We start from the raw sequence: 27,446 nt of genomic DNA, 5'->3' as shown, positions 1-27,446 counted from the left end.
TATGCAATGACTTTTTCATGAATTTTTTTCGACATACTTTACTATGACTTTTTCATGAAATTTTTCGGCATGCTATACTTTGACTTTTTACATAAAATTTTTTCAACATACTATGCTATGACTTTTATTCATTACATTTTTCGACATACTATAATATGACTTTTCATGAAATCTTTCGGCATGTTATGCAATGACTTTTTCATGAATTTTTTTCGACATACTATAATGCGACTTTTTCTTATGCAATTTTTCGACATGCTATACTATGAAGTTTTTTCATGAAATTTTTCAACAAGCTATAGTATGACTTCATTCATGAAATTTTTCGACACGCTATATTATGACTTTTTATAATGACATTTTTCGACATACTAAATTATGAAGTTTTCGACATGCTATGACTTTTTATAATGACATTTTTCGACATGCTATACTATGACTTTTTTTCATGAAATTCTTCGGCATGCTATACTATGACTTATTTTTATGAAAATTTTCAACATACTCTACTATAAAGTTTTTTCATGAAATTTTTCGACATGCTATACAGACTTTTCATGAAATGTTTCGGCATGTTATACAATGACTTTTTTTTAATTAAATTTTTTGACATACTATACTGTGAAATTTTACTTTACACTTGAGTACACCTGACTATACACCTGTATAGTGTTTCTAAAAAATACAAAAAAAAGTCATAGCATAGTATGTCCAAAAAAAGTCATAGTACAGTATGTTGAAAAAACAAAAAAAGTCATTCTACAGTATGTAAAAAAAAAAGCCATAATATAGTATGTTGAAAAAATAAAAAGTCATAGTATGGCGGAAAAAACTAATTTAAACACTGGCTCTAGATAGGGCCATTCCCACTTTCGTACTGGCCACTGTAGTTCTCCTACACGCTTGGAATACGGGAGAAGTTTCAGTTGGTTCTGCAACCTCACCGCTTGATGCCGCCAAATCCTACACACAAGATCTTTTAAGACATAATTAATTAAGACAGGAACGTCTAATTACTCCAGGAATTTTCAAACTGGATTTATCCCCTAGAGAGCCATGGATTAATTAGAACAGTCTGCATAATTTGGTGAGTAGATTACTAAAATAGGAAGGTTAAGACAAATTTCATGATCATTCGCTAAATAGGACATGGCCCACGGTAGACCAGACCGTAGGGTTGACGGTATATAGTAAAATACCTCAACACTTTGAATCTCATCTAGTAACACCTTAATCCAAAAGACACCCATCTAATTAAGACGTGTTTTTAAAATTACAGCAAATCGCACAAAACCAAGAAAGGCCAATCAACATTAAGCTTTTATTTAGCAACAATAGAAATTCTGTTTTTATAACCAAAGGAGTGATAACAGAAAAAACTAAAACCTATAGCAGCTATCCACAACATGAGAAAAGGAATATTCAGTGCTCGATTGTGAAGGGGGTAAGGCTTGCATAGTTATAGTGATGCACATGCATTTATTGTGATAGTTGGATTTCAAATAGATAAGTATAATTAGCTATATTCTTAAACTATGACAAGACTTTTAAACACACGCACACACACACACACATACAAACAAATCTATAAGTGCAGAGCCACTGTCCCTGGTTCAGTATAGTTACAAAAAAAATGCTACTGTGTCCACAGAGTCAGGTAGACTTATGTGCAATGCTGTTATCTATACACATCTATACAGTACATAGTTTAGGGCATAATTATATTATATTTGAAACATTTATTTTATTATAAAAGCTTTATTGTTGGGTTACTGGCCACAGTTCTTGCCGAGTGTAGTAACATTTTACTCGCCATCATCTTTGCAGAGAAACAGGGATGAAGAAACGGCTAGACAAATTTACAATCAATTGCAGCAATCAATTGTGTAAACAAGCAGTGAAAATAAAAGGGAAATGCTCCCAAATGGTCTATTTGGATACTTTGTACTGCATTAATGCAGCATGCACAAGTAGAATCAGTGTCAGAGTTATATAAATGTCTAATCGATGTGCTCAGGATGCATCGTACACTCCAATGTAGCCGTTCGTAGTGGTGTTGCCTCGTATGTCTCTGCAATGAAGCTGATGAGCAAAACGTTTCCACGCTCAGCAGGAATTATGGAAAACTACCAACAACAAAGCCAAGGTTGCTGTTTAAACACTCCACTTATATAACATATATATATATATATAAATATTTCTAAAATACATTCTAGTTTTTCCAATACATGCCTATACCATACTTAAGTGGTCAAGAACCACAATTATTAAGCAAACAAGTTTTTGTGCTTCATTGTTCACACACAACTATTGAAGAATATATTCCTCTGGTGTTCACACTTTAGTTTAAGGTAGTTTACTGCCTTTTGACTGCTTAAAGACATTTTAAGCATATTTTCTCAACCCTATCTGCTGTACTTTACCAACTCCATGACATTGTTGCATGTGCTCGGGAGCCCTTGCACAAACCCCAGTAGAGCAGATAAAGTACAAAGGTGGTAAAAGTAGATATCAATGTGTTTGGTATTTGTGTGTATTTCTACTTGTTAGTAGATGTCAGGCAGGTGAGTGTAGTTCCTCTCCCAGTAGCCTTTCAAGTAGAGCCAGTCCTGAGCTTTGTTGTGAGGGTTGGGTCCTTGCTGAAACCACCTGCAGAGTTTTAACAATGAGAAGAGACATTTAATGAGTACAGCATTCTGGGATAACAGAGACATATAAAAGAATCACAGATTAATCAAAACACACAAAAAAAGCACAACACTACAGAAATGTTGCTAGTTTTCCTCGTTCAAACTATATATCCAGTATTAAACACACAACAACACACAGTTGTAATTGTGCATTTTGTCCTGAGGAGGGTGATATAGTGCAGCACTTCACACCAGACAAAACAACAAGAAGGCAAAGCTTTGAACCGAACCTTGGGCCAAGTGCAGCGTTCCTTCTCAATTATAATAAAGTGGACGGCATGGTTGATGACACAAGAGAATAGGGAGGCAATTAGTAAAACAAATTAGCAATGGGGAAATGACAGTACATCATATTACTCACTAACCAGGGCTCGGCAGTAACGGTTGCCAGGTTGTCATTGGCAACCATTTGGAGAAATTGGCAACCAATTCACTTTTTAACAAATCAAAAATTGGGACACCAAACAGCAAAACATGCACCAAGTCTCTTCAGCTGTATGTGAGAGGACCCACAATCCAAGACTCTAATGCTGAAGTGGGGGCAATCTCTGAGTGTTAATGTAACATTTCATGACATGGATAAGTCCCAACCGGTTGACTCTGTCAACATTAACCTTGCAAGTGTCAGGGCTGATTTAAAACAGTAGATGGCATGTTGAGCCATTTTCAACCCATGAAATGCCGATTTTTATAAATTTTGTAAGAAATGTCTGTATATTAACACCAGCACTGATGTGTCTCATTACAGTACAGTCATATCATTTAGTTTAAAAAACATGTTTAATTGTGCAGTACCTCTTTAAGATTCAAATTAATGTAAAATGTAAAGTATCTGATAAAATACAAACTACAAAGAATTTTGTTTTGTTACTGTAATAACATTTTTATTCTTTTATGCTACAGTTTCATTATTAAGCTGACATATAACTGCATAGTATATTAAGTACTTAAAATATAAAGTGATTAAAAATGCCAAACATTTATAATATTTTCAGTTTCAGCCACCAAAAGCTGGTTGCCGCTCTGGCAACCACTTGTAAAAGTTAATGTTGAGCCCTGCTAACTCACCTCGTTTTCCATTCGTCTGTTGATTTGGTGCGATTTTTCCGGGCCATTCTCTGTTTTTCTTCAAGTCTCTTCTTCTCTCCACTTGCCAAATCTATAAAAAGGCATAGATATAGAAATTTGAATACTGCCGGAGATGGTATTTAAGCTTGTGTGGCGTAATAGGTACTCAAATCAAGGTTTTATACTTTACCTATATCTCCATTCTCCATGGCGCGAATGTCAGGTCTGAGGCGACTGTCTGTTGGGGCACTAACTCCCTCCATGCTCTTCTCCTGCTCATTTAGGTGCATTGCGAAAGTGGAGAATGCATAGAACTGCCAGAGAGAGAATTAAATTACCACCGATTTTCAGAGGACAAGAAGCAAGAAAATAATACAATCCCTTATCTTAAACTGTTCTGCTTGTTTTTTGTTTTTTTTAATTTACAAATTGTTCTCCTTCAACCCCTCCTGTCTTCTCGTACCTTGGCTGAGTTGTCTGGTCGTGGCGTTATCTTCCAGATGAGCTCACTGCCTGGGATAACCTGGACCGTCTCAGCATCAGGTGGAGGCATCTCTTCGGGCTCCTCATCCACATTGCTCTGGGTCCACAGAGATAAATACACACACATAAGTTGAACTTGAACCAAATGGAGGCAGAACACAGGTGACTTTGAAAGCAGTAACACTGAATACCTGTTTAGTGCCCTTCTTTTCATCTGAATTCTTTTTGTCAGTCTTTTTGTGGGCATCAAACGTAGCAGGGTCTACTGTGTATAGACATTCAGTCCATTTGCCATATATTGCACAGAGCTTCTTTTTGCTGCAAGCATACAAAGAACAAATGTTAATAAAACACAGCTTTGGATGCCTTTGATATTTGATACATCATCACTGAGCTTTAGTATATTCTATCAATACTGATCAATAATTCCTATGATATAAACTGGTTACATCACATAAGACGCAGTAAATGGCAATGTTGTAATTGATGACACATTAAAACATCACATGCATAATGAAATCATTGGTAATTGAATGAAAAAGATACCTTTTATCTAGGATGTATCCCTCTACTTTATGAAGCTCTTTCCCAAAGAGGCCACAGGGTTTGAACATCATGCTGCATCTCTCTCCAGTCCTGCCACAGAATGACAAGACTGTTTACCAATTCTCTTTCACTATTCTCCTTCTGCGAGCTGAAGCTTTCAAACATTAATTATCCTGCCTCTTCTATTTTAATGGCAACTGTCCCAGTTCTGCTCCCATGATCAATAAGCTGCATCTGAAAGTAGATCAACACTGCAGAGCGCAGAAAGAAAGATATTCATGCACCCAAGTCTCATGCACTAGGCGAGAATGCAGACAAACAGAACAGCACAAAGAGAAGGGAATTTCCATTTACTTGTGATTGATCACTTCCACGCTGCCGTACTGCTCGATCCAAAGCTGACCAACAATGATGTTGTGGACACAACAGGTGGGGTTTGTCCAGGTGTAGGCTTCATTATATCTGCAGAGAGAAAGAAGCAAGAAGGCAAAGACGGTAAAAGGAGCATAAGATGCTGCTACCTCAAAAGGAATCAAATTAGACTTGCAAAGCAGTCTTAGACTGTGCACTCACTTGGGCAGCTCCAGTGTGATGAGTCCCTTGGGCTCAGCTTCTATGCTCTTTCCCCAAAACTTGAGCTTGGGGTAGATGGAGCCATGGAAGACGAAATCCTCATTGAGGCCCTCAGCATGAAAGGCACTGACTGGAGGGTGATGGCTTACTTGCTCTGACACCCACCTAAAGCCCGAATCGTCTCTGATGGAGAACAGGGACATGTTTGGTATTACAGGAAAACCCTCTAAACTAGAATTACCGCCTTCACGGTTGTATCTGTATGTCGCCGCCAACAAGTCAAGTTGCAGTTTACATCCATGTCTGTCCAAAATGTCATCACCTGATCATTTTATCCTATTAGACATTTGTGTGGAATTGTCATAATTAAGATATGAATTCTTGAGTTATCGCCAAAATCATGTTTTGTGAGGTCACAGTGACTTTAACCTTTGACCACCAAAATCGAATCAAGTCATCTTTGAGACCAAATGGATTTTTGTGCCAAATTTGAAGAAATTCCCTCAAGGCGATATCACGTTCATGACAATGGGATGGACGTGAAGTAACAGTGAACTTGACCTTTGCCCACCAAAAATCGGTCGTGTCTAGAAGGTCTCTCTGCCCGACGACCTATCCTAACCTTAATCATTCAAGGTCAATGCTTAAGTTGAACCATCTTGTGAGAGTTTTGCAACTTCTGGGTTACCTTCTAGACATAACCACCAAAATTGAATCAATTCATCCTAGAGACCAAGTGGACGTTTGTGCCAAATTTGAAGAAATTCCCTCCATCCGTTCACGAGAATGGTACGGACGGACTTTCAACCCAAAATCCTTGCCTCCACGGCTGTCACCGGCGCAGAGGCATAAAAAAATAAATCTTCACTAAAGGCAAAATGTTCTGTGTATAGGTGATCATGAAACATATTTGTGAATTTAAAGTACTGATAAATCCACTGTCTTACCTGATGAGCTCATAGGTCTCCCCCAGTAGTGGGTTGAAGGGTTTCCCAGTCCTCTCCCACTGCGATGCTACAGCTGACACAGCAAATGCTGCAACACACTACAAAGCATTGACTTATTATAACCAAATTACAGGTAACTAATTCAATATTTGATAATGATGGGAAATATAATATAATTATAGAGTGCTCCAGGGATGATGTATTTTTGTAGGACAACCAGGAAGTTAGCATTGCTCTGGTTCCCTCGACAAAAAGTCAATGGCATTTTTCCATTGGGTTTTGGATTATAGATTATAAACAAACTACACCACGGTCGCAAGAACACGAGTATACACAACAAGACTGTAAAGGCGGACGAGTAGGCGTGATGAGATTTAATAGTCGCTTTTAGCCACTTGTTAGCAACTGCCTTTTATAAGACACATTAAGGCTTCCAAATTCACAAGTGGGATAATTATTGATGTATTATATCATAAAACAAAACGTTAAAATCTCTTAATCTTGTGTTAAACACAGACCTTATTTCAGGCATCTAACTAAAAACCCATTGACTTCCAGACGAGGGAACCAGAAGTGCTAAAATGCTAACTCATTTCTGGGTTTAGGACTCATTCCTGCAGCGCTCTACTCATAATAACATGCCACTGTTTTATTCAAAAAGACACTGATAGTAAAAAAATGAAACAATACAGTACTTTATGAAAGGCTAGAAAGTAAATCTACAGTACTATTTGACTTGATTCAAACAAATAATGTGACCTTGCATGAGAAGCAACAATTGACATCACCATTATATTTGTTTTTATGTAATAAAGTAAACGCGGGCATTGTGGTACCTTCATCCTCTCGACAGAGTCTGTTGTGGCATTGGCCTGGTGGATGAGGTAGGTGTGCTCCATGTATTCTGTTAACCGCTGGAGGAAACTCAGAGGCTCATTAAATATCACAGGCATGGCAATCTTTGACAGCTCCTGAAAAAGATGTTGGAGAAGATGGAGAAAACAAAGTATTGCATGAGCAGTGGATTGTGTGCATTTCTACTAGTTACATCTCTAAAATGTAATACAATAGAGCTAAATCCCATCTTTGTAAAGCAAATATATGGTGTATAAATCATTGACTTATTTATATACAGTTAAATACAATAATAACAGAACTGCCAAATTAAAGTTTTTCTTATGCGTTGGTGTTCTTGGTGGGTTCAATGTTTTGGTGATTTTGCACTATTCTTTATATTCTAACATCCAACTGTAATATCTGCAACAGTGATTGTTTGCCTATGTTTACAATATAAGAAAAAAAGACATTACGATAATTAACATATCTTAATTCAATAACGACATGACTGCACTCTTCAACGCACTTTATGCATACCTCATATCTGTCTGTATATCTATCTGTCTGCCCACTGAATTGCGTATGCATGAATCATTAGCCACGCTTAATTGGGGTATAAAACATTAATAGACATTATTAAATGTAATTAAACCCAGACAAGGGCTGGGTGAGGACTGAGTTCCCTTAGGACTCCAAGACACTGATACTAATGACTATATTCCTGAAAACCATCAGTTAAGGAGGAAGTACAAAAATTTATCACAATTACCTAACTTTTAGTCTGCTTAAAAACAATACCTCAAGCTAGTAATTAATTTCTCCAGACAGTAAATTGAAACACATCTCTCTGAGGAGAATACTCTGGTCTCACCATGCCAATGCATTTTTTCAGGATACTCCAGATGCTGACGTCGTTCCTGGAGAACATGGGAGCCGGTAGAGATGTTCTGTAGGACAGCAGTATAAAGAGAGAGGGAGAAGCACCGTCAACTATGACAGAGAATTACATTAATGAAGAGGATTAAACTTTATCAATGGGAAATTATCAGATTGTTTATTTTATGTCAGGTGGGCAATTCATAGCAGGCAAACACTGACGCCTGAGGGCATGTCATCTGGTCTCCTCCACACTCAAAAAAGGATTTACTTTTCTTATATGGCACGGAGCAAAAATCCAATATCTACAAGTATTGGAATAACCACACATTAAAACCATTAGTACGTTGCTTATAACTATTTAAAAGCAGCAGAGCAGACATAGCTTGAACCACCATTTGCGTACAAAGTCATTTGACACCTGTAAGCTAATGAGCTTTCAGCTGGTCTGTTCAAGCCTCATGCAATACCCATGAATGGATGTACAACTGCACTCCTTAAATAGGTCTTTTTCCATATGAGGTTTAGCTCAAAATACTTCTCACTTTAAGATAATCACATTTGTACACTGTGATTGAACTTTCTCTGTCTTAACTTATACACATGCAGCTGCTTTCCTACTCCCTCTCAAGCTTAGCCTTTGCTGCTTGACTAAATCTGGTCTGTGTTGTGACCGAGTTTATCTTCCAGCCTTGCTAACAACTGTGGAGAGGACTGTTTTACAGGTATGCTTGCTGGAGGCAGATGGTGGCCTTGTTTAAAACTGAGTGCTGAAGCAACTACACAAATAAAAGCCATTACTTCAACTAAATAAACAGAGGGGTAGGCGGTGGGGGGGGGTTTGCTCCATCTGTAGGATGAGCAGCGCAGTGATGCATGGCAGACTATACTTCTGGCCTAGTTTGTGTTCCACCAGCCTCGGCTCCAAAATGTATTTCTTTCATTGTACGTTTTCAAAAACTGAAACCTGATGGTTTTTTTGCAAAGTAAATGGTATCCTCTACAGTATTTGTACATGTATGAAAATTCATGGGACCTGTAGTTTTAACTTTTTTAAGATGAGATGCTCCAAGTTTCAAGTTAAGCCCATTTAGCTTAGAATATGGTCAGAAATCTTTGTTTTCATGTGTCAGTTTTTCAGAAATACAGATAAGATAAACCTTTGAAGCGAAATTGCATTGTTTAGCAGAGGCTACTGAAACACAAGCCAACCTGAAAGTGAGGCTGGACTTGTGAACATACTAAATCAATACTTCAAAGCAGGTACGTCTTACAGCCAACACTGTCTATGGTTGAGCTATATCAGTCTTCAAATAATTATTATTACATGCATGAAAATAATACATCTGCACTACTGTTTACTTGTGGTAAAAAAAAAGTCAAAAGACAAATTATTTGGAGATTTATTTTGTAGATAATTTATAGACCATTTCACAGATAGGTAAACATTTCAAATGTGTCCCAGTTTATTTCCTGTTACTATGGTTGCGTCCAAAATTACATACTAACATGCTATTTAGTATGCTAAAACAGTATGTGAGATATTTTACTATGCCCGAAACCTTATTATGAAACCAACAGTATGCAAATTGCATCCCATTTCCGGTGAAATATTACAGTATGCAACGCTGGAAACTACGGCGGCATAAATATCCCATAATGCAATGCGGTAGTGACGACAACGTTCATAACAGACATTGACGGACAGCTCTGTAACATCAATAACGCTTCAATTTAACTGTGAGTATAAGATTTCACTTTGCGAGGCCTAATATATACTTTAAATTAATTCAGACTTTGATTCTCACAAACTGTTGTTTTGGTCACATGAGGTTGGCATGGGTTGGCATGGGTTACCATGGTTACACGTCTCCAACCGGCAAGGAGGCTCTCAGGAAGTGACGACATAAATTACTGCTCAGTGCGTCCGAAAAGATACATACTATTGTTTATTCACACAAAAGTATGTTGAATGATGGTACACACATTTAGTATGTAGTGCATAGTATGCAATTTCGGACGAAGCCAGTCTATGTGAATGGCATAAGCTGACAGGAAGTAAACATGGACCCAAGCTGTTGCCTAGCAATGCAATTCCGTTGAAACGGTCCATAGTAAGGTGGCCCTTATAGAAATGTAAAGAGTGAGAGGAATGTTAAACAACTAGACTTAGGCCCATCTACAGGCAACAAGGGACAGACGTATCTTTGAATGACAAGAGTAATTCCAAATAAATAGACACCTCATAAATATTAAATGCACAACACACACATACCCTCACACAGTCTACACATACGCACACAGAGCTAGCCAGCAAGCCAACCAGTCCCCTTTCCTCCAACTCCTACTCTGAGCCAGCACATGCTGAATTATTCATGGATCACTTGTTGGATTAAGGAAGAGAGGCCAAGCCAGAATCAGCATCCACGGAAATGAAAGAGATTGTTTTTTTCGTGAAGATTTGACAAACAAACACCAAGCGCTGCGCTGATTATTCGCTTGGAGACTTGGATCTGTCAGGAAAAACAAAACAGGCTATTCTCTGTGGATTGGGTGCTCAAACAAAAACACCTGACTGCAAAAACAGACCGGAGTGGAAAGGTGGTATCCCATTACACCAACTCTGCCTTTACTGGCCTATCCTCTTGCTGACTGAAGTCTACAACCTGTCATCAGGCATGCATATTAAAAAATCACATGTGCGATATTTATTTTAGTTGCACAGCAATGTAAAGTTATATACTACTGAATCCTGCTACCAGCTGTGGTAATTATCTTAAACAAAGCCTTGCACAAAATAAACAGTGAATAGGTTGTCTGAAGAGCACTCATTGCATTTCCACTCGTCCGTTTGCCATCATTTAAGCCAGTAAACAAGCATGACATCATAACTGGAGCATGTCCCACCTGTGCTTCTTGACTCCATTGTGCTGGGCGGGTTGGTTGCCATGGTTACCCTCCCCTGACATTCCGGTAGGCCCCCTGAGTGCGCTCGGATGGCGGAGGCTGCTGCGAAGGGGGGTGTCTCTCCCCTCGTCCTCTTCACAGGAGTAACTGGCCAAAGACAGGAAGCCGCTCACCGAGAGCTCCGACTCCGACTCTGTGGGATGATGACAGGGGGCAGATGCCAGGTCATACCAAACACTCGCGCGCACGCACACGTATGTACATACAGGTTCGAGTGGCCGGCTCAGAAAGCTGCAGCCTGAACAGTACACTGTCCGCGAATAAGCACTTGTGCTCGAGTTCCTCTCTAACTTCCCCCTCCCTACTGCCAGCCTAACCCCACCTGAGGATTGTGTTCCAATGAGAGGCCACGCAGAGGCTTCATTTCCTCCAACATTGTTTGCTCTGTGCTTGCTGGATGCTACTCCTCCCCTGTCAGTGACAGTACAGGTACTGTCACATACACAAAGGAAGGGGAGAATAGTGTTTGTACACTATGATGGAGGACTGTATATGCTAGTCTGAGTTATTAGTGCTTATTGTAAGTACATGTACTTCCATACAGAATAATGTATTGACAGAAATTTCAGTTTCAGACACAACAGCTGCATGGCTGTGCCATATGCACAGTGTTTAAGGTTTTACACACTCACCTCAGCAATGTGAAAATTCTCATGTACGTATATGCTGAGCACAGTTTAGAGTCTATGTGTGTTTAGTGTCTCTGGCTAGTAGATAACTCAGGGCTATCTATGAATAATGCAATGATTCCTGAGAAAGATTGGTCCATGGTGCACAAACATGTTGTAGAAGGAAGTCTGGTGTAAATAATCACCATGGCAGGGCTTCTGGGTATACAAAGAAGTATACAGTGCAGTAAATACTGTCAAATAATCTTATGAATTGTACTTGTAAAAACTAAAAGCAGTAAGAGTGTTAAGCTAATCACTATCTCATTACCCTGGAGTATAAGAGAAGAGGACATTGGCAGCGTTGTCTCGGCAATCTCAGAGACAGACAGAGCGCCAAAGGAGTGTCAATGGGTACAACTATACACACAGACACAGCAAAGCTGTACTTCTTACCTATGCTTATTATTCTGTATGTGAAGTGAGAACTGATAACTATGAAGCAGTTCAATACTAGAACAACTTGCGCCGCTGGAGGCGTTTATTCTGACACAAGTATGTCAATACTGGTTCAAATTCTTGAAGTTGCCCTGTAGAGCTTTCTTGTAATCAATTGTGGTTTACATCCAGTGTTACTCAAAATGAATTGTCTTTATCTTTGAGGCCTGGATAAACTGATTAAACGCCTTCCTCATAAAACATTTGGAAAGCAGATTTTTTTTTAAGGTTTAAAATTGTGCATTTTTTACATCTATGTTTGCAAGCTTCTTCTTTGCGCTTTACTGACAAACTGCAGACAGTTGTCAAACAGCAGAATACTGTGAAACAAACAGCAGGAATGTGTATCGCGTCGCCTGCCTGTTCGTGCACATTCAAACAAAACGGGGACCCACTTGTAAAGGCATTGCTCCATAGCGCTTCTAGAGGACAAAAACTCCACACGATACCTTGAAGGGAAGTTCTACAATGGGAGCGCAGCCCAATGCATTTAACTCAATATTAGTTTAAGTGCATCATTAGTAAAAATAGAAAATTACCAGGGAAGAAAATTATTCAGATAATGCTTGAGACTTAATTTGTCTAATTTACGACCTGGTCAAGACTGTGTATGAAGAACAAGATGTACTGTACTGATGTACTGATCTTGTTGACCCCAATAAGATATTAACTTCTTGATTACTTCACTAACTGTCCACCTAGAGGCTACGGACCTGACACAGCATCATAGAAGTCATCTTCAGTGAGGGTACTGAGGGTAGACGACCTCCTGCTCTTACACAGCGACTGCTTGAGTTCGTGGTGCTCAGTTGCCAAAGTCTGCAGGGCCTCCGTCAGAGCTTTGTTCTTCTCCACCTCCTGCTCTAGCTTCAGGCTCCACACCTGCAAACACAGAAGCACCAGACAGATAAAACACACAGACACACACCAGAGACAAGGTAAAGTAAATGAAGAGAATATGCTCATATATATTTTGTAAAGTATATAGACAGTTGTGATTAACTGGTGGTTTGATTGATATGAAGGTATTGATCTGCTTCTGTAGCTGCCACAATGTGTTGGTCTTTGTGGTTCTGATGGCAAGTCATTGTTCTAACCCTGCCCACATATCTGGTTTCCTCCAGTCGGAACCAAACACCCCAGTCTCTGAGAGCTCTGTAGCCCAGGATTGAGTGTCCCTTCAGGGCAACCTGAGCCAGGCCACTGTGGAACACACCAGATCAGTGTTTCCTATTGTCTAACGCTGCAGTTGTGCGTACTTTACTACCTGAACAGAAGATGGGCAACTTAACAAATATCCACAAATGCTACCAAAAATGACATATAATAATATAATGGCTATAACAACACATTTTTCTTAAAAAATGAAAAGGAAATTTACAATTTCAATGCATTTCTAAGTATGATAAACAGACAAAAAACAATTTACAATGCAAGGAAAGTGCACTGAAAATAATAATAAATGCTCATAAAAATGGAGCACAGCCTCCATGGTTTAAAAACACTCCCCGAGTCACCTTGGGGAAGGCAGCGGAGAGAAACAGGAGCTTGTAAATCACACTGTAAATCTGAGACTGCAGAGCAGGGCCAATGTCTTCTATTGAAGATGAAAAGTTCATCCTCATCTCTTCTGCTGCCTGAAGTATTATCACTTGTGTGCACAGCCATGCACAAAGAAACACCTGTCAACACATCTGCTGATGTGCTAAAGGTGGATTATAATTCATGCCAGTAACAAAGTGAATTTCTTTTTCAGAAATGTGGCTATAACCCTTACGGGGACAGTGTTTCAGTGATCACCATGGAGATTATATGTGATCAACATGGTCAAAAAGATAATTTCGGTGAAATTCCACTCCGAGAGGTTCATGATCTGTGATATTCCCAATAAAGTAACAAATGTGAAATAGACCCTAGTGTCTACGATTGTTTAAATAGCGCTCATTTTGACTTTTGAAAATCATAAGACAAATATAAATAAATATACAGTATATAGATAATGTCCCTGAGTGACCGTCAGCAGCTCCAACTTTATTCTGGGACCATATACTGCCTCAGACTCTTGTGTGATGGAGATCAGCCACACATGATTGATGAGGCACAAATTCACCAATTTGCTGATTGTTGTTTATTTTTTTCAAGGGGTGCTGATCCGGCCATTAAGTAATGAATATTGATCGATTCCAATCCATGAATAGTTGATGGGAACACCCCAATACCTACTAAGGGTTTATTAAATACATTACTGAATTACATAATGTAAACCAGCTTTCTTTTGAGCCCCTAGACTTGACTCAGCAAAACTTCATTACACATACAGTACAGAAAGGTGAGAATGACTCATGTGCAACAATATGCAGATCCTAACTCTGCTACAGAAAGCAATAAAAACACCTCTGGCCAGAACATTTCAAGCTACATTACGTTTATCTGAACTGAAGCATTCATGACCTTGCAACATATCACCCTATTTCTACAAATACACACACATCTGATGGAAACAAAAATCCGGAAAACACTAAAGTTATGCATTAACAATTTATATAGACCTGTATTCTTGAACATACACATGGAGTTTGTTGTCAGATTTTTGGCGTAAATGTAAGAGAAGCTCATTAGCGGCTTCTTTCACACAAGGTTCAACTGCTACAGTCAAGGACACACTTCACACCATCACTCTTGGTGTCATCACACTTGCTATGTATACTGTATGTTCAGCCCCTGGAGGTCATGTTTTGTACAGAAAGAGAAATACAGTATCAGTGTAGATGTTCGGATTCTGTTCAATTCTTATTTGAGAAACCCACAAACACCTCTGTAAGATTTGTCCTTCCATACAGATATAGAAAAAAAGTCTGAGAAAATTAATTGGCAAGTTAATGCTTCCCGTCAACAACAGCAGTGTGACACTGGCTAATGAGCCCCATTTCACATATCAAATGTGTGCCAAAAGGGATGTTCTTGCAAGTCCCAAATTAATTCAAGCCTCTTTCTCAACGTATGGTGTGAAGTTAAATGAGCACGCTGTTTAGGAGCCGGTGTTAACACTCCCTGTCCCAGGCACTTGGTTTAAGAGCCCAGCCAGGAACAGAACACTTTGTTGTGTAACTATCCCAGCCAGCTCTTTCGCTCTCACAGCATCCTCTCGCCTGAGCACAAACAGCGCTATTTTAAGCCCTGCTGAGGCTGTGTGCAGTAGCTGTTGCTGGAGCCTGGGAGGGAAGCTTCTCCTTGGTCAACACCCCAAAGGGTAGAGCTTTCACTTTGTTCTAAAATGTCTGTTCTCTGCTGAGGGGGAAACAAATCTCAGAGGCATCTATCATAGCTCTACACAGTACTCTGCAATAACTAACTGTATTTGTATATCAAACTGTATATTGGCTTGGAGCTAAGCAACTAAAAAATTATTTTAATTGAGCTTGACGTGAGTACCGGTGCAGCAGAGAGATGCGGTACCAATTACACAGAAATACCCCAAAGTATCTCTCTGTACATACACACCCTTGGCTATAAGGTCAGAAACCAAAAAGATAAGGTTGAATATACACTTCCTCGTCTTATCCAGATCTCGTATGACCCGAAAAAGAAGGAAGTCAGAGCAGGGACCAACATGAACATTTAGCTGTGCCCAGTAAAGCCTCTCCTGGGTGAGAGATGACAGCCGGCAGGTCAGTTACCCATGTGACGATGGTTGATGTAAAAGGTCAAACGGTACTTTGTGCTCTTTCCAATCCCCAAGGGTTTGAAGGGCAATCTGCTTTCTTACAGACTGTAGACAGAAAGTTATGAATGACCGCAGAGAGAAAAAAGAAACTATGCTGCCACTCTCCTGCCTTCAGAGCAATACAAACTGACAGATATGCTTATCTGCGTGTCACCACTAAGTGGTTTCATGCTGTAAGCCTCCATTTGTTTTCTTGACAGGTGTGGAAGCCTGCTGCTGCCTGAGCAACGCAGAGAAAGGTTGGGCTTATAAATCTGTGTTGTGTATATGAGAGTTGGCAGCACAGATCTCTCCACTTTAAATGCCATGTAGCCACCAACCAGTCATTCTGTGCCCTGCATGCACTGTATAAATGTGGCACTCTCACTGGCATACTTTATTTCTGCAGCTGCTGCTGAAATGGGTCACATCACATATACTCTGCTGAAGGGTAACAGTGCAATTGCTATGAATCGTGCTTCTATATTTCACATCTGCCCAGACATCAAAGTACTAAGGCTTTCAATCGGTTAAAATATTTAATGGAGATTAATCGCATGATTGTCCATCATTAATTGTGATTAATCGCAAATTAATGCCACATTTTTTTATCTGTTGACCATGTACCTTGAAAGGAGATTTGTCATGTATTTAATACTCTAATCAACATGGGAGTGGATAAATATGCTTGCTTTATGCAAATGTGTGTATATATTTATTATTGCAAATCCATTAGCACAAAACAATGACAAATATAGTCCAGAAACCCTCACAGGTACTGCATTTAGAATAAAACATATGCTCAAATCATAACATGGCACAACTCAAGCCCAAAAGACAACAACAGCTGTCAGTGTATCTGTGTGCTGACTTGATTATGACTTGCCCCAAACTGCAGGTGATTATCATAAAGTGGGCATGTCTGTAAAGGGGAGACTCGTGGGTACTCATAGAACCCATTTACATTCACATATCTTGAGGTCGGAAGTCAAGGGACCTAGTATGACGTGGTTGGTACCAATGGATTCCTTAGATTTTCTGGTTTCACATGATGCCAGTATCTTCACTCTAGCTTCAAAACTGAGTCCTCAGAGATCGACTGCGTTAATGCGTTAAAGAAATTAGTGGCATTAAAACAAATTTGCATTAACACGGTATTATCGCGTTAACTCTGACAGCACAATAGCATGTGACTACTGTAAATTATGTACTGTAGACAACAAATATGTAAGTGACAGCAACAGAGGCATCTTTTGAAGGACAATGGGAATGTGGGATTAGAGTTAATACGGCCTAATACAGCCAATCTCAGCAGCGTAGAAAATATAATCCAGTTAGTACATGTGGTAGAACCAGTTTAACATGAGACCAGTGGATATAACATGCTTGTTAAGACATTTCCTTCTTATTATACTGTCTGGTTATCAGAAATTAATTCAGTGTCCATTGTTATGACACTTGCAATGCTTCTTGGGTGATGAGGCTGCAAGAAATGTTCTCAGCCTCGCTGTGATAACAGTGCCGGGTTATTCCTTGTGACAGGACAACAGCTGTTGCCAATTCATACCAAGATAATGTGGTTTGGCAATGAACACATCACTGTGTAAACATGCTGCATTTGGGCATTGTTGTGCAGGATTATAACCAGCTGACTTACAAAGCAGCATTTTACTGTATCCGATGGGAAATTAATTCAGTTATGAATGAGTCCTTAATCTCCATATAATTATAATCCTAATTCCTGTTTTGCAAGACAAGAGTTGTAGGACACACCATACTACAGTATAAGCAGCAATCAGCAGACACAGTCTCACAGCATTTTAGAGTGGTATTTTGACAAAAGTGTCAATTTCAAATTAATTAGTAATGAGAGAAAAATGTGTGAGACCAATTCATGATCTCCCAGTTCTTAATTTAGCAGCTAAATTGTAGTGCAACACAAAAAAACAACTGCTGCCTTAAAATGATTAAACCCACAATTTGTATCTTAAAAGCTTAACTTTGAATATCACCATATCAAATGTATCATCATTATTTAAATTTAACAAGTCTTTAATGTAATTTAAATCGATCCCACTCCATGCTCTTCCTTTTTTCAGAATTCATTACTGTATGAGATGATCTCAGTGAAAAGATGCAATGAGCAGCGTAGCGCTCAGCACCACTTCAAACATGCTCAATTTCACACTCTGAATTCAGATCATTAAATCCATAAAAATGACATCCGCATATTGATGAATAGCTTTCTCTTATGCAAACGCTTCAGACTGGCCATCAAATCAACAACACACTAAAAACACCTGAATAAATCAAATCTATGCCAAACTTCAAACACTTTACACTACAGTCATCAGGGACCAGCCCAACTCCAAACACAGCCGGTTTGTTTAGCTGACAATAAAAAAAACGCTGAGATACAAGAAGAACAACTGTTTGGTTTGTACCTGTGTTGATACTGGATGAGAGTCCCGTCACTGTCTCCTCTTTCTCCTGTGCTCGGATGCTCTGGCATGTGGAAGTGTGCCTGCGAGCGTGTATTTTCACTGTACGAGGGTGAATGCATGTATTTCCAGCGGAGCCTGTGAATATGCACACGCTTCAGTTCCTTCGCTCAATGCACAGCCTTTCCCCAGAGCGGGAGTGTGTGGATCCTAGTACAAGGGTGTCTGTGTGTGTGTGTCTACACTGATCTGCAAGCTGAATGCAGACCTAAGCATAAAAGCGGATCTTGTCGGTGTCCTTTCCCACAGCCAGTGATTACCCAACCCCCACCACACAAGGGGACAGCACGGCCATTGGGACAGGTGGACAGGGACACAAACTTCAAACCTGATTGGTATGAAGGAGCCAATGTAAAGGGGAGGAGCTTGAGGATTTTGTAAATCATGCAATATAATTTAATCAGCCAATAGGAGCACAGCACGTGGGTGAGGGTATGGGAATCAATGAGATGTAGATTCATACATGCTAAGTGAGCTGCAGCTAAGATAAAATAAAAACTTGCTTCCAAAACTATTACTAAATTAGATTTAATTTAAATGTCAAAGTTCTGCATCACAAGGACAACACTGTTTCACATTCATAACAAACATTACATCAGTACATTAGATAAACCTTTGCAAAGTTTGTATGGTTCTGGCTGCATTGAATTTTATGTCAGTAATAGTGGGATGGTGGACAATAAAGCCCAAAACCCCAAAGGCAACTGTAATGTATGACGTTTGTTAGTTTGCCCGACCGTGTACATGCTGAGACAGGCTTGATTAAGATGAAGATGTTTCCCTACCTCCTCCTGTTTTGACAGCAGTTCAAGGCACAGATGGAGAGCAGCGCAGGTTTCACTGGAGAGCTCACTGGTCTCTTTGGCTTTCAGTAGAAGAGGGGCAGCCAATGCTGTTGAAAAATATAAAAATATACATGCTCAGTGCATATATGTTGGGCTGCATGGGTTATGTTTAATATTGATTAATTTGTTGACAAGTTTTTAATGATTCATCAACCTATTTTCCCCATTTGCCCCAGTTTCCCAGAACCCATGGCAAGGTCTTCAATCCCAAAGATTTGCATTGAAATACAGAGAAAAACTGCAAATTCTCACATATGATAAGCTGGAAACAGAAGATTTTTTTTATGTTTTAATGCTAAATGGACAATTAAAAGGTTAGGGGTTAGGCCACTGTCAACTTTTTTGGCATGTGACACTTTATGTCCAAGCAATACCTACTTTTGACTCCTCATTACAGGCTGTGCATGTCTATAAACTGTAAGCAGTTAAACCAAAGAGGGATATTCCCTTCTCAGATTACTCAATTAAATAGTTTTTAGAGGTCTAGAGGGTTAAAACTCTTCAGTATTTCACAACAAAAAAAAGCAATGATTTGATAAGTCAGAAAAAAATTTGTGTAGCTGAAATGTTTTCCCCTTCCTTCTATTCCTCTTTATTGTCCAGTCGACCCCTAACTTTTATCTTGCGACCACTTGAGGGGTCCCGAACCCCAGGTTGGGAACCACAGGGTTAGGTTTATCAGAAAAGTTTGCAATTAATTTTCTGTCCATTGACAAAACAATTGAATTTACTCATCTTCTCAGCACTAGTATAAAATTACAGAAATTAAAAAAAAAAAAAATTAACACTGAATTAACAACATTGATATGTGACCAACTCCAAGACTCTTACCACAATTCTCCTCATTCTTCACCATCGATAGAAATATTGACAATTCACTCTCCAATTTCTGCTGGGAAGCGTTGGCTGCCTGCAAGAGCACAGGACAAGAGATGCACTTATCGGAATTCTCCTCCCTAAATAACACTTTGTCGCCTAATAATATACCTTATTAAAAGGGTCTCAACTTGATCTTACCTGAAGGGCTTGTGACAGATTGCTCACTGTCTCGCCACCATCACCATCTGCCTCGTTAATGATCTCTTCCTGGGTGCAGTGGCGAGTGCTGTAAGATGAATGGGCCTCAAAAGCATCCAACCATCTCTAAGTGGACAAATATCAGAAGCATTTACAACATTGTCCACCCTTGCAGAACCACTAGCAACAGCATAGAAGGTAAATCTCGTCTCACTTTTCTTGTTGCCATTGAATCGGTCTTTGACGGGACCTTAAAATTATGTACAGTGTCATCAAAGCACCTGAGCGTGAAGAAGCAATGATCCCATGGTTTGACCTAGAATGACAAAATTAAATTACTTGCCGTCACGCTTGTCGCACTAGATGTCAAAACATCACCATGTCGTAAGTAGAACGTAATCACAACTGAAACATCTAAAGGACATTATGTATAGTCATGAAGGTTAACCAATTACAATGAGCCTCTGACCTCTACTACCTACCATGCAGTAAGCTTGTGTTAGAGACATACAGCCCTGTTTTCTGACCCCAGCCAGCGCATCTGCCCTAGAAAAAGAAACATGAGAGAGCACATAGATAAAAAGTCATTTTAACATAGCCACAAGCTGTATAAAATGAAACAGCAGTAACTTACTACTTAAAGTTCACTGAATGCTTGGGGAACTATTACTAATGTCTCCATCTCCAACAAGAATTATTTGAAGAAAGGCACTGTCTGGTTAAATGTGGCTTTTTACACACACAGCGAATGTTGAACGATGGAGTAGCAAGAGAGAATCTTCTACCGCAGCAAACAGCGTATGCACATAATATAGGTACGTACTACATTTTTCAGCTTAAGAAATCTGCATACGTATAAAGTTATCTCACTGTCTGGGATACCAGGAGAGAGTTCCATCCTCAATTATCACCCAGTGGGATCGCCATCCAAGAAAGCGTGAACTCTGTCAGAAAGACATGAAATCAACAACAGATAAACTATGGAACAAAAGTAAATCATATAAATGTATAAATAGAGCATATGTAGAGAGTTAAAATAAAGTATTCCTGATCTTTTTTCATAATATTCAATGATCTAATAAATTCTCTGATAACACTTTAAGATATAAAATACAAATAATAATAAGTAATAAAGGCACTAAAGGGACTTTTTGTACACAATACTGATGATACTGTCATGTGTAACAGGAAAAAAGTCTATACCATCAAATGTGGAGGAGTCTGAACAAAAACATTGCCTGACATATTAAGAGTTGAAAAGAACACACTTCAACATCTGGGTACCTTCCAAAGAGGGCCTTCAATCTTCTGCACCCCGTTGCTCAAATCCTTTGTGGGGAGAAAAATAACAATTCTCAGACTTGTGTACAGACACAACCTGATTGACAGCATTTGAAGATCTTTGAGACCAGACACATTCAACTCAGTTGTTTTCTATTACAGTAGTATTACAGCATAGTTTCAGAGGTAAATAATCTTTTCATTTACTTAATAGTTTAGTGCTTAGCCTTTTTTTTTTTAGTCTCACCATGACTATGCAATGCTCTGTATTGAAGCTGTGCCAGGCTTATCAGACATCCAAGCACAAGCAAGGACTGCTGACTTGCAAGACTTTTTCTCCACAGTCACCAGACCTCAAGTGTATAGAGATGTGCAGAAATACAGTTGTGTGCATCTATATTTTGGCCAGGTGCAGAACAGCACTTTTTCTTATAAGACAAAATGCATGAAGCATTGAATCTGTGATTACGGTGCTAGATATACTAAGTGGTGACGTTCAGGACGAAAAAGAAAAAGTTATTAGCTCGTAGAGAGCCCAAAATTAGAATGTTTAATCTTCTGGGAAACATTAATGAACATTACGGAAAACTGTTTATTAGATTTAGATTTTCCCTAGCTAGATTTTGGCCCAATGGTGGTGATAGTGGAGAGTCCAAGAATCATCTTTTGTGGACCTTTACTGTACCGCAGCTGGATTCTTGCGATGTCAAGACTCACGCGAGAATTGCGGGATCACATATCACACAAAAATCCATCTTGTCAGGCTTCAAGAAATACTTTTGTGGCCGGCAAGCCAGAACACAGAACCAATCAGCGTCCTGTCAGGAGCTACGGGCAGCTACGGGCGTGGCTTACGTGCGTGTGAGGCAACACGAAGAGGCTACTGTTTGTTCAAAACAATGGCAGCTGGCTCTTGAAGAGGTTAGCGTATGCTACAATAGCATCAGTTATATCAGAACTGGAGAGTATTTCTTCATTCAAAGAAGAGCGAAGTACAGCACTGAAGGCTTTTCTCGATGGAAAATATGTTTTCGCTCTTCTCCCGAATGGCTTTGAGTTTGATTGACAGATAATTCATTCAATCGTCTGCCAAGTTTCTTTTTTTAAATGCCTGCCCTTTTCCAAACAGTTTCCAATGACTGCTTCTCAGATGGTTCTGTGTAACAAACCATCTGGCGTGTCAGGTGATTGTGGACCATGACTAAAATACAAAATCTAACAGCAATGTGGTGTACAGTAGAGTTGATAGGTAAAGTTGGACAGTGCATGCAAAGAGGTGGAAACACGTGCTACTGTACCTTAATTCATTTACCTGTGCCTTCCACATGTAATTAAAAGGGTGATTAAAAACTATTTATGTGCGCTTACCTTGTCTTGATAGGCTGCTAGAATCAGTCTCAGTTCATCACTGGGGACCAGGTCTAATGCTGTCTGGTCTGCAACACAGTAAGGCATACAATAAATCATCATGTAACACCCAGGAACAAAACCAGGAGAACATACTGTAGTATTTACAAAAATGTGTATTCTTTTAAAAACAAATTGTAAAGTTATTGCACTAATAATACCCTAATCAGAATAATAAGAGGTGGTGTGTAAAGTTAAGTGATATACCATTGTTGTTTTTAGTGCTGGGGCTGGCTCCAGACTTGAGCAGCTTTATAATGCACTGCTTCTGCCCCCTGTAGGCCGCACAGTGTAAGGGCGTATTCCCCACCGAATCCCTGCACTGAATATCCGTAGCTTCTTTTCCACTGAGCTTAAAAACAGAAGACAGTTGAACAACAGAAAACAACCTAACAAAAGCAGATGACACTGACGTTTAGCTCTTTTACACATCTAACTGCAATGGGAACTCATCTATATCTAAATGTAACAGGATCATTATGTACCTCTACATCTTGTTCTCTGGTTGTTATAATTACGCAAAATTGATTTGGTTACAGTTTACCTCCAAACTTCAGAATATGTGAAGAAGTTCAGAGCCCCTCCTCCATCTTTTCATCTTCTGTGGTCCTTACTATAAATCCCTTTTGCCCCTTTTGTACAATTATCCTGTGGGAGAGGTGGGGGTCATTTCTTTTGGCTCATTTATTATCCTAATCCATCCCACTTCCGTTTTGTATACTGTATTTGTGTAGGAGCTGGAGCGGGCAGTAGATTTAACATGGAGGTTTTGTTTCCCTATGTGTTTTTCAGGTATGTTTTACTGTATATTTGACTTTATTCCATGGTTAATATTTTGCCATGGCGCTCGCCCTTTTTGTACAATTATCATGTGGGAAAGGAGCTGAAGCGGGCAGTAGATTTAACTGTTTCCCCTATGTGTTCATCAGAATAAACAGAGACCAACTATAAAGCGATCCCTGCGTTACAGCGTCTTTGCTATCTGACCAACACAACGCAGAAGTCCACAGGTTACATAAATATCTTACGTATCCACCTTAAGCCAGTAACAGTATACACAGAAAAAAAAGGGAAATTATAACCCCAATTTGTTTTTTTGGAGAATCTGCTTTTGTCTGCTAAAATAAGGCAGGTCAATAGAAAAGTTGGCACAAGTTATCTTATTTTTGGCTGTCTAGGATTCAAACTTGTCACTTCCTGTCTAAATATATCAAGCATTTTGGACTTCTGCAACTAGAATCTGGACAAATATGAATGTAATCCCGTAGTTTTGCATTTTAACAATCTCAGAGACCGCAAAACTGGTGAAAGGACCTGGTTTTATGTGTAAATTATTAAGAAATTAAGTAAGAAAGATGCCGTCAAAGTGTTATATATTCTGCAAAATTCTTAGAAAGGTAAGCTGCTAACCAGTTTAGACAAAGTGGAGATGTCCCCCTCTCTGGCTGCTTCCAGAAGCTTCTCCTCCCGCCGCCTTGTCTCTCTTCTCTCTGCAGCTGCACGATTCAAACACAATTTGAGAACAAGGGACGCTGATCTACAGTAATGAGAAAAAAATACTCTCATCATTTCATACCTTCAAGCATTGTAATGATTTCATCATCCTCTGAGACATCTTTAGGGATTTGAGCTGTTCCATTGATTATGTTGGCACAGGCATCATACCGCAGCAGCAACAGAACAATCTCCTAAAACAAAGAAAAAACAGAAACCTGACCATCATTTGTTATCACTCAAAAGCTTCAATGGGAAATATTTTGTGTCTGTGACAGTGATATTTTGGAAACATTGCAACATTGCAAACAGCCCCTCTTACAGTTTTTCTCAATCGCTTTGGCTAATTTTGGAAACGGTCTTAACTTTCTCTGAACTGTAAGTGCAATTGTCACAACTGTTTCATGGGTCATCACAAACAAAACATTTCATTCATGCTTCAAAACCTCGTTATTGTGTCAGTAAACTGGCCAATGCCACTAAAATGAGATGTTGTTTTGTCATCGTGTGAGCCGTACTGGTCAAAATGTTTAGATGTTTTTTCACCCTAGAAGCGTTTCCTATTTACAACTCTGTTTTGTTCTAAATTTGATATTGACACTGACTCCTTACTGTACTATACCAGAATGTCAGTTTTGTCTAGCTGAATGTTATTGTGCATCACACTGAGCTTTTTAGATTCACATATCAACAGTAGGTCAAAGTTTACTGGGAAAAGTCAGTTCTACAATACTGTAGTACACAGTAAAAGGATATACACATGTGTATAAAGTAAATGTATTTGTGTAGCAATGTGTTACATGTATTATTAATTGACCTTTGAGCTTTTTTTATGTAAAGTCATATACAGTGAACAGAATATTTGCCACAAAATGACATCAATGCCAAAAAACAAACCCTGCAACAATGAAAAAAACTGCTGTATTTCAGTAAAAAAACACATTATACCTCCTCACAGTACGTAAAACCATGTCATAGATATTGGAAATATACGTGTATGTCTGACAGATTTTGATAATTAAATGAATCAATTTGCATGTGATGGCTCAAACAATTAAATAATGTTTAGAAGTTGTAGGACAGTTTCACTTCGAATCAACTTGTCAGTTTTGATCAGCACGCCATGTGCGAGTGGTTATTGTGCAAATTGTAGACTATTGTACTTTCTCCTTTGCACACGTGCAAAAACACGTGCAATTTGTTTGATTGAATGAGAAATTCTAATCTGTTGTGAACAACAATTTAATTGTTCAGAGCTTATTGTTTTGAAAAAAATAAAAATTCTCATTCGATAACTGAGTCAAAGCGAATGATAAAAACTGTGATATAGTAAATGGACAGTGAAGGAATTCTATGTTTTGAGCTGTTTACCTTTCGTCCAGTATAGGCTGCTTTGTGTAGAGGTGTGTCGCCCATGTTATTCTGCAAATTTGCATCAGCACCTGCCTGCAAAATATGTTTCATATAGTAAATGTCTCTGGCTCCACATTTCAATGGACATAATTTACAGAGTATTTATGAACAACTCTCACCTTGAGTAACTCCTCCACAGCATCCCTGTGTCCAAAATAACAGGCCAGGTGGAGGGGTGTCCATCCTGAGCTGGCTTTAGACCTACCTACAGAGATAAACAGAAAGGAACATGAGCACTCTTCTAGCACACCTGGAGGAGTCATGCAAGTCTTCTCTTCACTTACATGTGCAGTTGATGTTGAGAGAGCTGCTTTGGTTGATTCTCAGCTGAAGGAGCCTCTGAATATCAGCACAACTGCCCTCTTTAGAGTAGAGGAGAAGCTTTTCCTCAAGTGTGTCTGCCTCCATCACCACTTCACTTCTTCCTTTGACCCAATAATAAAGCGTTAAATCCTTGTCCAAGATATTGAGGAAAACTACAAGGGAAACTACAGACGAATTTACCTGAACACTATCTAACAAACTAATTAACTCTAGCTAATTAACTTAGCTTGTTAATAACTAACTTAACTAGAATGAGATAACAACTTCAGACTTACAGGTAACCTTAAAGCCTTTTTGTTTCAACTCTGAATTCACACAACTTTCGCAGACTTTGCTCTCCAGCTTCGAGGGACCCTGACCCACAACTTCACTACTTCACAGCTGAAATCTGATCACCTCAATCAGCTGACAGCCATCATGTGACCAGGCAGCAGCTAAACAGGTGTGTGTGTGTGTGTGTGTGTGTGTGTATGTGTGTGAGGCCATAGTAACAGTATCTAGGATTATTGTCCACCCCTCAAATACTGTAGTTAAGTGTCCTCCAGCCACAAACAAACAAACAAACAAACAAACAATATCCAACAATAAATAAATAATTAGACAAGTTACTTCCCTTTTCTTTTTTTTTCTTTTTTGCCCCTCTTCAACTAGTGGGCTTTTAAAGGTGCAGTAGGCAGTATGTTTTTGGCATCATTGGGCAACAATTCCAAAATAACCTTTCATCTTGCTGGGACACTGGAAGATCACGTTGATTCTTAACCCTCATCCTACAAACTGGGTTCTCCGCAGACCCCAGAGGTTTATTTTTTTGTCAAATCTCACAGGTGCTTTATTCTATCATTCCAATTTTTCATGATTTTGTCAATCAATTTGTTCCTAATGACTTCATATCTTTGTTTTCATTTTCTGTTTTAAATAGAGTACTTTTTAAAAAATCATATTTGCTCCAATCTCGCCTAATTCAGCTTTAACCCTCATCCTACCAACCTATTTAACAAGGACTACCAACTCAGAATAAACTACTGTAAGTAACAACCATTATGTTATTTTAGGAAAGTTACAGTTTAAAGCTGCAGTGGGTGGAAATGGAGCAAATATGATTATCAAACTGTCACTATATCCTGACAGTAGTGCATGAGACAGGTAGTCTGAAAAAAATCATGTGCCTCTGTGTCCTCCGGTGCTCCTAATGGCATCTGCAAGATTTCACAGACCGGAGCAAATATGAATCAATATTCTGTTACCGTAATGCCTATTTCTCTCCTCACATGTTTTCAGAAACATCTTGTAGTGTACTGTTTAGCTGTAAAATGAGAACGTTTGTGACCCAGCAGCCATGTTGAGATCAGTTGAGGAAATACCAAGCAC

At 39.1% G+C, this 27,446-nt stretch overlaps 1 protein-coding gene across 3 annotated transcripts; it reads right to left on the bottom strand.

Annotated features, from left to right (window-relative positions):
- Positions 1–1,302: 1,302 nt before the first annotated feature.
- On the bottom strand, positions 1,303–26,503 carry LOC119498662 (oxysterol-binding protein-related protein 1-like). Of its 3 annotated transcripts, none has more exons than XM_037787701.1 (29): positions 26,354–26,503; positions 26,039–26,179; positions 25,874–25,959; positions 25,713–25,787; positions 24,424–24,535; positions 24,258–24,343; positions 23,055–23,199; positions 22,809–22,876; positions 21,444–21,488; positions 21,030–21,103; positions 20,642–20,705; positions 20,374–20,475; positions 20,160–20,285; positions 19,974–20,052; positions 19,083–19,189; positions 12,807–12,975; positions 10,928–11,120; positions 8,016–8,091; positions 7,144–7,278; positions 6,308–6,405; positions 5,361–5,543; positions 5,142–5,249; positions 4,788–4,877; positions 4,433–4,559; positions 4,222–4,338; positions 3,949–4,072; positions 3,759–3,849; positions 2,921–2,941; positions 1,303–2,649 (listed from the first exon to the last, which is right to left on the bottom strand). In XM_037787701.1, exons 2-29 carry the CDS (start codon positions 26,160–26,162, stop codon positions 2,547–2,549), a joined length of 2,928 nt encoding a protein of 975 aa, XP_037643629.1. In that variant the 5' UTR covers positions 26,163–26,179; positions 26,354–26,503; the 3' UTR covers positions 1,303–2,546. The 3 variants fall into 3 exon arrangements, with proteins under 3 accessions (XP_037643629.1, XP_037643630.1, XP_037643631.1); XM_037787702.1 differs by having other exon boundaries at positions 26,039–26,175; positions 26,354–26,478; XM_037787703.1 differs by lacking the exon at positions 2,921–2,941.
- Positions 26,504–27,446: the final 943 nt, after the last annotated feature.

This window comes from Sebastes umbrosus, chromosome 12 (genome assembly GCF_015220745.1).
Source record: "Sebastes umbrosus isolate fSebUmb1 chromosome 12, fSebUmb1.pri, whole genome shotgun sequence".
Lineage (NCBI taxonomy): Eukaryota > Metazoa > Chordata > Actinopteri > Perciformes > Sebastidae > Sebastes > Sebastes umbrosus.
This window is presented reverse-complemented; position numbering and strand designations above follow the sequence as displayed.

What these genes read in the sequence shown, in the direction of transcription:
- LOC119498662 (XM_037787701.1), bottom strand. Translation starts at nt 26,162, where the DNA reads ATGGAGGCAGACACACTTGAGGAAAAGCTTCTCCTCTACTCTAAAGAG. An exon ending in CAGCACTAAAAACAACAATG is followed by an intron (nt 22,877 to 23,054) that starts GTATATCACTTA and finishes ACTGTGTTGCAG; the next exon opens with ACCAGACAGCATTAGACCTG. An exon ending in AAAAGAAGGGCACTAAACAG is followed by an intron (nt 4,339 to 4,432) that starts GTATTCAGTGTT and finishes CTGTGGACCCAG; the next exon opens with AGCAATGTGGATGAGGAGCC.